The 10549-nt window shown below is 56.0% G+C and overlaps 1 protein-coding gene across 1 annotated transcript; it reads left to right on the plus strand.

The window, feature by feature from the left end:
- Positions 1–2574: 2574 nt before the first annotated feature.
- CSRNP1 (cysteine-serine-rich nuclear protein 1) lies at positions 2575–7718 on the plus strand. The gene is made up of 4 exons (XM_014534921.1): positions 2575–2801; positions 4500–4759; positions 5204–5518; positions 5618–7718. Exons 1-4 carry the CDS (start codon positions 2591–2593, stop codon positions 6548–6550), a joined length of 1719 nt encoding a protein of 572 aa, XP_014390407.1. The 5' UTR covers positions 2575–2590; the 3' UTR covers positions 6551–7718.
- The last annotated feature ends 2831 nt before the right edge of the window (positions 7719–10549 follow it).

Raw genomic sequence — 10549 nt, forward strand, 5'->3', positions numbered from 1 at the left:
TCCCCCAAGATTCCCTCCTGGCTGTTCTGGTGCATCCCTCCCCTCCCCCAGTAACCACCGTTCTAACTCGCATCAGCATTGATCGGGTCTGCCTTTCCTTGAGCTTCATTCACATGCATTCTTGCGTCTGGCTCCTTTCATCTAACATGGCATCAGTGAGATTCATCTGTGTGTGTGTCCAGGAGCTCATTCTTGTCTTCACGGTGCAGAATGACGCAGTCACTAAGCACTGAGCACTAAGCACTTGACATGAATTGACTCAAGAAAGCCTCCGAACCCTGCGAGGTTTTATGACAGAGGATTGGAGTGTCGTGGTTAAGGAACTGACCCAGGGTCACTCAGCTAATTAAGAGCTAAGCCGGGGTTCAATTGCAAGCAGTCTGGTTCTGGAGCCAAGGTTCTTAACCCTGTGCTGGGTGGCCTCCATGATACCTACTGAGCCCGTGCTGGGCCCTGTGCGGATTAAAGGAGTTCGTGTGTGACTGGATGTGGTTGGAGGGAGAGAAGAGGGAAGAAGGAGTTGAGGATGGCTGCAGGTTTCTGGCTTGAGTAACCGGGTGGGTGGCAGTGCTGTTACTAAGATAGGGAACACAGGAAGAGGAACAGATGGCACGGGCAGGGGGGTGGGGAACACAGACGAGGGGTTCGATTTGGGGCCTGCAGAATTTTATGTTTCTAGGGAACAGCCAGGCAGAAATACCAAGTGGGCATTTGGTTTTGGGGGGAGGGGTCTCAGGCTTGGGTGTGTGATTAGGGAGCCACTCAGCACCCCGTAGACACATCTGGAGCTTGGGAAAAGATGGACCTCGTTGGGAGACTGTGGTGGGGACAGCGAGCCTGGGTGTGGTTTGTCTCTGTGTGTCTGAGCGTCTCTGGTCTGCATGTGTTGTTATATGTGTGCATGCCTGATTCTGGGTCACAAAGTCCCCCCATCTCCTGGGAGAACCTGCAGGTCAGCTGCGAGCTGGGTTGTTTTTGTTTGTGGTTTGGCCCTGGGAGGGGGGTGCCAAGCCTGAGAATGCACCCGCCGAGAAGCCCCCGGAAACACCTGTGTGTCCTCTTTCCCCTGGGCCCCAATGTGGAGGGTTTGCAAGGAGGCCAGCCCTCTCTTGCTTCTCTTGTGCCTGCAGGGAGAGGCTGTCCCTGCAAAGAATGGTATCCAGTAAGCCTACCAGGAAGTTGATTGACAGCACACCCTCTGGGTCTAGGATCCAGGGACTTTGTGAGAGGCTGGGCGAAGGGAGAAAGGGGTGTTTGGAAAGGACACCTGAGGAGGGGAGATCGCCAGCCCTCTGGTTGGTTTTTCCTGTTCTCTCTCGTTTCCTGTGATAGCTGTGGGGGAGGGGCTCCCAGCACTGGGGCCCCTGCATCGTTTCCCTTTCCTCTTGGTGACCTCCTGGGGCCGAGTCCTGAGTGCCACCGGATGTGCAGAGACAAGGTGATCAGCCCTTGGGACTGAGTCCTTAGGGGATCCCCAAGGGGGTGGAAGGGGCTGTTATTTGCCTTGGCATTTAGGGGAGGGAACCCCAAGTCCCCTCCACTCCACTTGAATGGGGCCAGCCAGCCTGTGGGAGCCTCGTTGCATTCCCGGGAGGACTGAAACCTGCAGAGGGAGACAGGAGCAGGGTGTCCTGGGGAGGCTCCAAGCCACCGAGCTGCAGACTGGAGAGAGCGGGACATGGTCTTGGCAGGTCGGTTTCACTGGAAGAGTTGTCTTTTTTTTAATGGGAAACAATTTCCATGGGAAGTTAATTCAAACAAACAGGGCTAGATATTGGAGTAGAAGGCAGATGTAGGCGACCTTTTAAGACCAAACAGGAGATACGAAAGCGACATGAAGCCTAGGTGTCCCACAGTCATGACTGGAGGCAGGTCCTCCGTGGGGCGGGGGTTTCTGAGGGAAAGTCTGAGCAGGTCCTTCGCGGGAGAGGAGGGACCCGGGAAAGTCCTGGGCCTGGGAAGCAGGGCCAGCGGCAGAGCGAGCCTGCTCCCCCTCGTGTCCTGGTTGGCCTGGCCCTGGAACCAGGGCCCACAGCTGCTGCGTGTGTGCAGGGCAGTGTGCCTGTGGGTGTGCTTGGAGGGGAGGGGGCGGAGGAAGCAGAGCCATGGCCGTGCCGACAGTCTCTCACACACACAAAAGCACACAGATGTGAGCCCTGTGAATCACCCAGCCAGTGAGTCAGCCCCCAGGATTCCTGTCGGGGAGTGAGCGAGGCTAGGCAGAGGTCTGTCGGTCCATCTGTTCGTCTGGTGTGTGTGCGCCTGAGTAGGTGGGTTGTGGGAGGTGGTGGGGAAGGTGCCGGGCAGGGTCCTAGAAGGGCTTTTGGGTGGAGTGATGGGAGTCTCCAAGCCCCAGGACGAGGGCTTGGGCCTCTCTGCTCTGTCTTGTGCAAAGAAGACCCCTGGGGATGTGCCCCCTGGGGATGTGCCCCCTGCACGTGGAGCTCCGGGGCCGGGGCGGGAGGGCCTGGGACACCTCGAAGGGTAAGTGGGAGAGGTGGCGATCGGAGCTGAGCCCACCTCTGGCCTCAGGCCCGCCTCTGAGAGCTTTCTCCTTCCTGTTCCAGGCTGTCTGTGCCCGGTACCCACCATGGCTGGGCTGCTGAAAAGGAAGTTTGACCAGTTGGAAGACGATGACTCCTCACTCTGCTCGTCTTCGTCTTTGTCCTCCTCGGGCCACCACTCTGGCTCCTGCTCCCCAAGCTCTTCAGTCTCCCCAGCCTGGGACTTGGAAGAGGAGAGCCCCTGGGATCAGATGTCCCCGCCTGACCGAAACATCTGTGGCCCCCAAAGTTTTACCCGTGAGTCCCTACCCTCCTGGGAACCCCACCACACACCGCCCCCCTTCTTCCTTCCTTCCTAAAGATGAAATTGGGAGGCATGTGACAAAGCCGTCCTGGCCACTGGAGGCTGTGTCCCCATGGCTTTAGCTCCCCACCTCATCCACTTCCTGGAATACAGTGGTCACTTAGGAATGCCCACTGTCCAGAGGCGCTTGGTCTTGGGTACATTCACCTTTGACCTTGGGACTCCCCGGTTTCCAAGTCATGACATTCAGAGCAGAGCTCCCGGAGTGGCCCTTAGCCCTCCCGCCCCGGCTCCTCCCTTCTGTTCCAGTTTCGTTTCTCCGGCTCTCGCCCTGTCCTCCTTCCAGCTGCTCTGCCAGAGCCCCACGCCCGCCGCACTTCTCCGCTGCGAGGCCTGTCAAGCCGGTCCCTCTCCTGTCAAAATGCCGCTTGGCTTTACCTGACCAGAGTGAAAGGTTTTCCCCAGTTATTTTTCAAGCTGGCAGATTCTGGTTCCAAACGGACCAAGGAGGCCCGGGAGCGGTTTCTCAACCTTGCTTTGTACGATCGCTCCCCCCAGCCCCAAGGAGCCTTTTTAGACCGCTTTTTCCCTCATCACCCCCACCTGATATTTTCTGAGCACAGAGATGATGTTCGTTTAGGTACTACCTGCATGTCTGCGTTATATATAAAAAAAGTATAATTCTTAGCACATAGAGCTAACGGTACATTAACTGACGAAACAACTGTGGGTTTATCCTAGAACTAGAAGGATGGGTTAATATAAAAACCAGTCTCATAGTTTACCAACTGACTGTGTCAGAGGAAGAAAAATATAAGAGCTACTCTAGATGCTGAAGAATATTTGATAAAACATAATGTTCCTTCTAGATAAGATTCTTGGTAAGGTAGACATAAGTGAATTCTACTTAAATGGTTAAAAAAAATAGGTTTCATCCCAAAAGCTGATCTGACTAATGAGGAAATACTGGAAGCATTTCCCACTAAGTCAGGAACAAGAGGAGGATGCTGTCTGTCACCACTGTTGGTTAACATGGTTCAGGAAGTGCTAGCCAATTCAGTTTGCAGAGAGAATAAGAATTCTCCGTATTACATTGGACAGGCCAAATTGCCACTAATGTCTCTAATAGCATATATAAAGCGATGCTACAAATCAATAAAATAAAAAAATTAGGAAACTATACAAGGGACCTATAATCTATATATATAAAAGGCTAATATGCAAAGTGTCCCCTCGGGAGTTTGACCGGGAGACTGGGAGTTCAGTTGCTCACTATGACGTGCGCTGACCACCAGGGGACGGTGTAGAATGGAGGAAGGCTCCGGCTGGCAGCAGAAGGCCCTGATTGGTCCTGATTGCTGGCCAGGCCTAGGGACCCTACCTGTGCACGAGTTTTGTGCACCGGGCCTCTAGTTGGCTTATAAAGATGGGAAAGATGTTTACACTTACAAATGCTCTCATTTCAGCTGGTAATAGCAATAACCTAGTATTGGCATAGGGGTGGTGTTCAATTTTACCAACTCTAATCCCAGCCAGGCTGGCTCCTCATTTTTTTTTTTTTTTTTTTTGGGGGGGCGGGGGGGGGAGGAGAAAGGAGGTGTGAGGAGCAGTGGATCAGGGTCCTCTTCCAGGGGGTTGTGCTGCGTATCACAGAGAACTCATGCGCTACCCCTGCTCTGCTTGCCGTCCAGCCTTGTCCATCCTGAAGCGGGCTCCCCGGAAGCGTCCAGGCCGCATAGCCTTCAACGGCACCACTGTCTTCTACTTCCCTCGGTGCCAGGGCTTCACCAGCGTGCCCAGCCGCGGTGGCTGCACTCTGGGTATGGCCCCTCGCCACAGTGCCTGCCGCCGCTTCTCCTTGGCCGAGTTTGCACAGGAGCAGGCCCGGGCACGGCAAGAGAAGCTCCGCCTACGCTTGAAGGAGGAGAAGCTGGAGGTGCTTCGAGCGAAGGTAGGAGACCCCTCAAAGGTCCACAGTGAAGTCCTAGCCTTGAGGGGAGGGGCATCAGGGGCAGGTGCTGGTTTGCCCACTATTTGGGGAAAGACATGCCTGGGGCCAGTGATGGCTCGATCGGGATCTGTTGCCTGGGTTATGTGCAGGCAGAACGGGGCATGGTACCTGAATCTGTCTGCCTCACTGGGGAGGAGGATGTGGAATTGGCGGACACGGGGGTCGGTGTATCTGGCTGGGGGAGGGCGTTTGTCCATGAAATGGACAGGAAATCTCTTGGCAGATGCCCCGAGGGCAGTGTTCTTGGCCGTCCTGATCACTGGGGAATCCAGTGCCCAGCCCAGAGTAGCACATGGGGGGTGTCTGTCGGATGACTGGTGGCTGTGGGGACGAAGACCACCACGTCTGTGCCTCTCACATCCCTCCTCTCCCCCCTGGATGCAGCTTACAGAGGCTGGGGTACCTGAGGCGGAGGCCGGCCTGACTCTGACCGTGGATGCCATTGATGATGCCTCTGTGGATGAGGAGTTGGCAGAGGCCGTGGCAGGTGGCCGGTTGGAGGAAATGACCTCCCTCCATCCCTACCCGGCCCGGAAGCGGCGGGCCCTGCTGCGGGCTGCAGGCGTGCGGAAGATCGATCGAGAGGAGAAGCGGGAGCTGCAGGCTCTGCGCCAGTCCCGGGAGGATTGTGGCTGTCGCTGCGATAGGGTCTGTGACCCTGAGACCTGCAGCTGCAGCCTGGCGGGCATCAAGTGCCAGGTACGGAGGTCGGGCCGGGCTGGGAGCGGGAGCCTGGGCTGGGGGGCTGCTTCTCTGGGCTCCTCGGGATCCTCACTCGTGCCTCTACCTTCTCTGCAGATGGACCACACAGCGTTCCCCTGTGGCTGCTGCAAGGAGGGCTGTGAGAACCCCAAGGGCCGTGTGGAATTCAATCAGGCGCGGGTTCAGACCCACTTGCTGCACACACTCACCCGCCTGCAGCTGGAGCAGGGGGCTGAGAGCCTTGGGGAGCTGGAGGCCCCTGCCCCGGGCAGTCCACCCAGCCCTGGTGGGCAGGTCCTGACCCCCCCTTTCCCACTGGCCAACCCCCCCGTGAGCAGCGAGCTGGGAGACCACAGCTGCAGCAGCGACATGACTGACTCCTCCGCAGCATCGGGCACTAGCGAGCCCCCTGACAGTCCTGCGCATCCAGCCCTGCCTGACCCTGGCTTCCAGCCTGGTATGGATGATGACAGCCTCGAGCGGATCCTGAGATTCAGTGACTCAGACCTGGGTGGAGAGGAGGACGAAGAAGGGGGTGTGGGGAACCTCGACAACCTCAGCTGCTTCCACCTCGCCGATATCTTTGGTTCTGGTGACCCCGGTGGCCTGGCTGGCTGGACCCACAGCTATGCCAATACCAGCTTCACATCAGGCATCCTGGATGAAAATGCCAACCTGGATGCCAGCGGCTTCCTCAACAGTGGCCTTGAAGGGTTGGGAGAAGGCAGCCTCCCTGGCACCGAGGTGCCGCCCAGCATGGACGCCGGCCAGAGCAGCTCAGTGGACCTCAGCTGGTCTTCCTGCGACTCCTTTGAGCTGCTCCAGGCCCTGCCAGACTACAGTCTGGGGCCCCACTACACCTCTCGGAAGGTGTCTGACAGCCTGGACAACCTTGAGGCACCCCACTTTTCCTTACCTGCCTTTTCCCCGCCGGGGGACACCGGCGTTTGCTTCTTGGAATCCATCATGGGCTTGTCGGAGCCAGCTGCCGAGGACTCTGCCTTCCTTCTGGAACAGCCGGTTGTTTGAGGACACTGCCCTGGCATCACTGCTGGAGCTCGTGCCGGTGCGAAGACTAGGGGGCCTTTTCCCGGCCCCGAAAGCCCTGTTGCTGCTGTGCCATAATTTGGGGGCTCTCTGGGGCCTGTAGGTAACCGTCTCCCATTGGCCGGCTCACCCATGTGGGCATTCCTAATTTCCATGCAACCCTCTGGGTTGATGTATTATTTATTTTTGTAATTTTCTGTGCTGGAGAGAGTGGGAGGGGGCTCCCCCCTTCAGCCACCCAGCCCCTGGTGCCCAGTTTCTCCCACTTCCATGGCGCATGCCAGGAAGAGGAGGGCATGATGTTTCTTAGCCTAATGACAGCGAGACAGGGCTGGAAACATCTACCTCTTCCGGCTTCTGCCACCCTGAGCCCTCCCCCCCTGGGTGGCTGAATCCTCTGGACTGTGAAGAACATAATTTATTTCCATAATTTATTTGGAGACTAGGCAGCTTAGGCTTCTCATCCCTGGCTGGGGTCAGGGTGGGGCACAGACCCCACGAGTCCCTTTTACCTGATGGTCCTGCAGCCCTGCCCTGCCTGGTCTTAGGTGTAGACCAGATGTGGATTCAAACCCTGTGTCTACTGTGGCAGTGCCTGGCTCTGGATGGTTGAGCAGGCAGAGGTTAGCCTCGGACAGGGTCTGGGCAGAGGAGGGACTGAGTTGACCAACCGTGACCCACTCAGCCCCCTCTACTTCCTGTCCTCTGCCCCATCTCTCCCCTCCCCCAAGGGCCATAGCCTTTAGTCCTGGTCCATCAATGTAGGAAGGGGAAGCAGGAGGCCGAGAGCGCGCAAGGGGCTTGCCTCAGTGCCTCGGGGCCCACCGCATGCCCTTGAAGACAATCTCAGGGCTTTCTGGACACTGCACTCCAGCCTGGCCCACCTGCCTATACCCTTGGCCAGTTGGCCAAGACAAGGGGTGGTGCCTATGGCTCTTATGCCCGTTTGTTGATGATGAATTTTGCATCCTAATTTCTATATTGTCCCTGAATATTGTAACTATAATTTATTCATTTTTTTCTCTGTGTCTGTGCCAAGGAGCCCAGGCTCTGGGCTTGCCTTCCTACCCAGGAGGCCGTCAGCCTGTGTGCTTGTGGGAACACCTTCTACCTGAACTTACAGGTACCAATAAAAAGGCTCTATTTTTAATGGTGCGGTCTGCATTTGTGGGAAGACTAAGAACACAGGTGTTCGCTCAGGAAGTGAGGGGGAGGGAAGGGGAGACAGGCCCTGCAGGGCAGCGCGGATACTGAGGCCGTGTTGGGAATGGGAATTGGGGACACAGTATGCTGGGCCTCCTTCCATGCAGGCCAGGCAACCTGGAGACTGGAAGCCAGCTGAGAGAGGCTGGCTGGGCTCACAGAGCAGTTCTCCCTTTGGAAGAACCCCTCTCTCCAGGGGTCTCCTGGGGTGGATAGTCTGAGACAAGCTGTGTGCTTGGATGGGTGAGGGCACTCACCCACACTGAGCTGAGGCTCTAAGGGTGAAGTCACTGCCCCTCCCCCAGGTGGAGGCAGGTGGAGGGGTAGGGTGGGTAGAGGCCTTGTGTGGGGCTGAGCTACTGATGTCCCTGGGGACGTGAGCACCACACACCGGAAGCTGTAGAACTTCATCCATCTGCACCAGCCAGACCTGTCCGACCTGTCCCTGGCCGCCTGGGCTGCAGGCCAGAGGAACAAGCTGCACTCTGCCCTGGTGAGCCCCAGTCTGGGGGCCTGAGGAGCAAGGTCAACCTCCCTCTTAGCAATAATAATAATTTGCACAAGTGCTGGGAAGGGGACCCAGCAAGGAGACCTGACTTCTTGTTCTAATCCTCTGCCTCGGTTGGTTCGAGCTCTCTGTGGTTTACTGGTTAAGCACACAGACCCACAGTGCCAAGTTTGAATCCCAGCTCTTCTACTACCAAGTGAGATTTCTTATGCAAATGACTTCCTCCTCACTGTGCCCAGGTGTCCTCAGTACTGTGCAAATAACCCTGCTCACCTCCTAAGCTTGTCTAGTTCATGTATATACAGCACCCCGAAGAGAGTCTGGAACATGCATGCCTCATGACTTCCATGCTCTTTTCATGCTTTGGCCGCCTTTTTTTTTTTTTTAACCACTTTTGTCACCTTTTAGGTACATCTCTTGCCTTGGGACATGCATGCACGTGGCCACATGGGCATATGGTCAGTGGCCACTAGAGGACTCGAGGCTTGGCGTCTGGCCCATGGTGGGGTAGGCTGTCCTTGTGACCAGCTTAGGCAGGGACAGCCGGGTCTTAGGCCTCTCATGGTGGACACTGAGTTGCCCTGTCTCTTTCACTGGCCCCTGGGAATCCCTCTGTAGAGATTGCTTCAGCATGCGTGAGCCAAAAGCACATCTCTCCAAAGGCAGTGAGGCTCAGCTCTGACTAGCCTGGGGTCTGGGTGGCAGCCTCCAGCAGCTCCAATACCCCAGCTGGAAGACCCTGCGAGCTCCTACCCTGTGGACACAGCCCACGGCTAGACTCAACCTGCTCACGCCCCCTCTAGAGCCACAGGGCGGGCCCTTGGTTTTTTTTTTTTAAGATAAATGAAGACAGTCGAGGTTTTACAGCAATATAAGTGTGCTGAATATACAATCTTTTACGGCATCATTTTCCATATAGACCTCTCAACACAGCCCTTGTGGAGAGGGGCTAGTGTTTGGACAGGTTATGGGTCGAACCTGTGGTCCCACGTGGCTGTGATTCAGGCTGCCTGAGGTGCAGCAAGTAAACAAAGCTTGATCAGGTGCGTGTCATTGAGTAGAAACCCACGAGAACGTTGTAAACATCTTGACCACGCCCTTACTTTGCCTTGTGGAATCTGGCTATAAATAAAGACTTGGCTTGCCGGCCATGGCGCTGTCTCTCCATCAGAGAGGGCAGCGTCCCAACCAGACCCAGCTTTCCTCATCTGTCTTTTCTAAATCCTTCACCGCCCCCGCCTCAGGCTCACCGAACCTGGCTGTGCAGGCGGGGCACAAGCCCTCCCGAAGAAACGGCGTTGTAAAGCACCTCATAGTCCAGTGGACTGTTTTCCCATAAGGAAGATGGTAGTAACCTGGGGAAATCCTTCCAGGTCATCGACTCATACCCAGAGGCCATGCACACCACCCGTCAGACACCAGGCTCAGCAGCCAGCAAGGACAACTTGAGCTACTCTGAAAGGGACCCTCCCCCGTTCACTGTTCCCAAACCTTAGTCACCGGCCTTCTCTCGATAACTTTGCCATATCCACATGCTACTCAGACGAAGCATTTGACTCCGCATCAGTTACATCAACATGCTTAAAAGTTAGACCCAGTCTATGTGACACCACCCACGGATTCAGGAGTTGGTTGTGCTGTTCTCCTCCATTGTCTAAAACTATTGAAACACATAGTTATTAAACTTTAAACGTGTTTGCTAAATATCACCGGCAGGGATTTGTACCATGATTTGGGAACACACGGATCTGGTCTAATTTCCTGCCACAGATGGGGACCTTGAGTCCAAGAGAGGGGAAGGAAGGGTCTTGGGAAGGTCACACATGGACATTCTAGACCTCCTGATTCCCAGAGTCCCTTCCCCCGAGGTCAGACGGCCCATTACTGCCATCCTGATAAACAGGAAGGCAGGCATTGGGAGCACAGCAGAGGTGACCTCTCTCACCCTCTTGCCAGTTACAATGAACGATATTCACTTAAGTAGGGACCACTGCTTTTGTCCCCTGAGGTGCTAAAGGGTTTCTCTGGAGGAGGAAGGAGTTGGTCAGTGTCTTTTACAGAAGCTGAAGTGGGAACTGTTTTTTCTTATGATGCATCGCCCTGTACCAGGCCAGGGCAATTTCCCAAGCCAGTGGGGACCAGCAGAGGCCCAGCTGGGGATTCGGGGAGGAGGGGACAGAGTGGGCCGACGACCCTCGCAGCCTGCAGGGTGGCGGTCTCTCTCTCACACGGCACCGCAGCCTTGGGGACCTTGTGCAGCTGGTCCTCCC

This window comes from Myotis brandtii, unplaced genomic scaffold (assembly GCF_000412655.1).
Source record: "Myotis brandtii unplaced genomic scaffold, ASM41265v1 scaffold134, whole genome shotgun sequence".
NCBI lineage: Eukaryota > Metazoa > Chordata > Mammalia > Chiroptera > Vespertilionidae > Myotis > Myotis brandtii.

Excerpts from the sequence above, each read along its gene's own strand:
- CSRNP1 (XM_014534921.1), top strand. The coding sequence starts at position 2,591 with ATGGCTGGGCTGCTGAAAAGGAAGTTTGACCAGTTGGAAGACGATGAC. Across the intron at positions 4,760-5,203 it reads TGGAGGTGCTTCGAGCGAAG|CTTACAGAGGCTGGGGTACC; the intron begins GTAGGAGACCCC and ends CCCTGGATGCAG. Across the intron at positions 5,519-5,617 it reads TGGCGGGCATCAAGTGCCAG|ATGGACCACACAGCGTTCCC; the intron begins GTACGGAGGTCG and ends CCTTCTCTGCAG.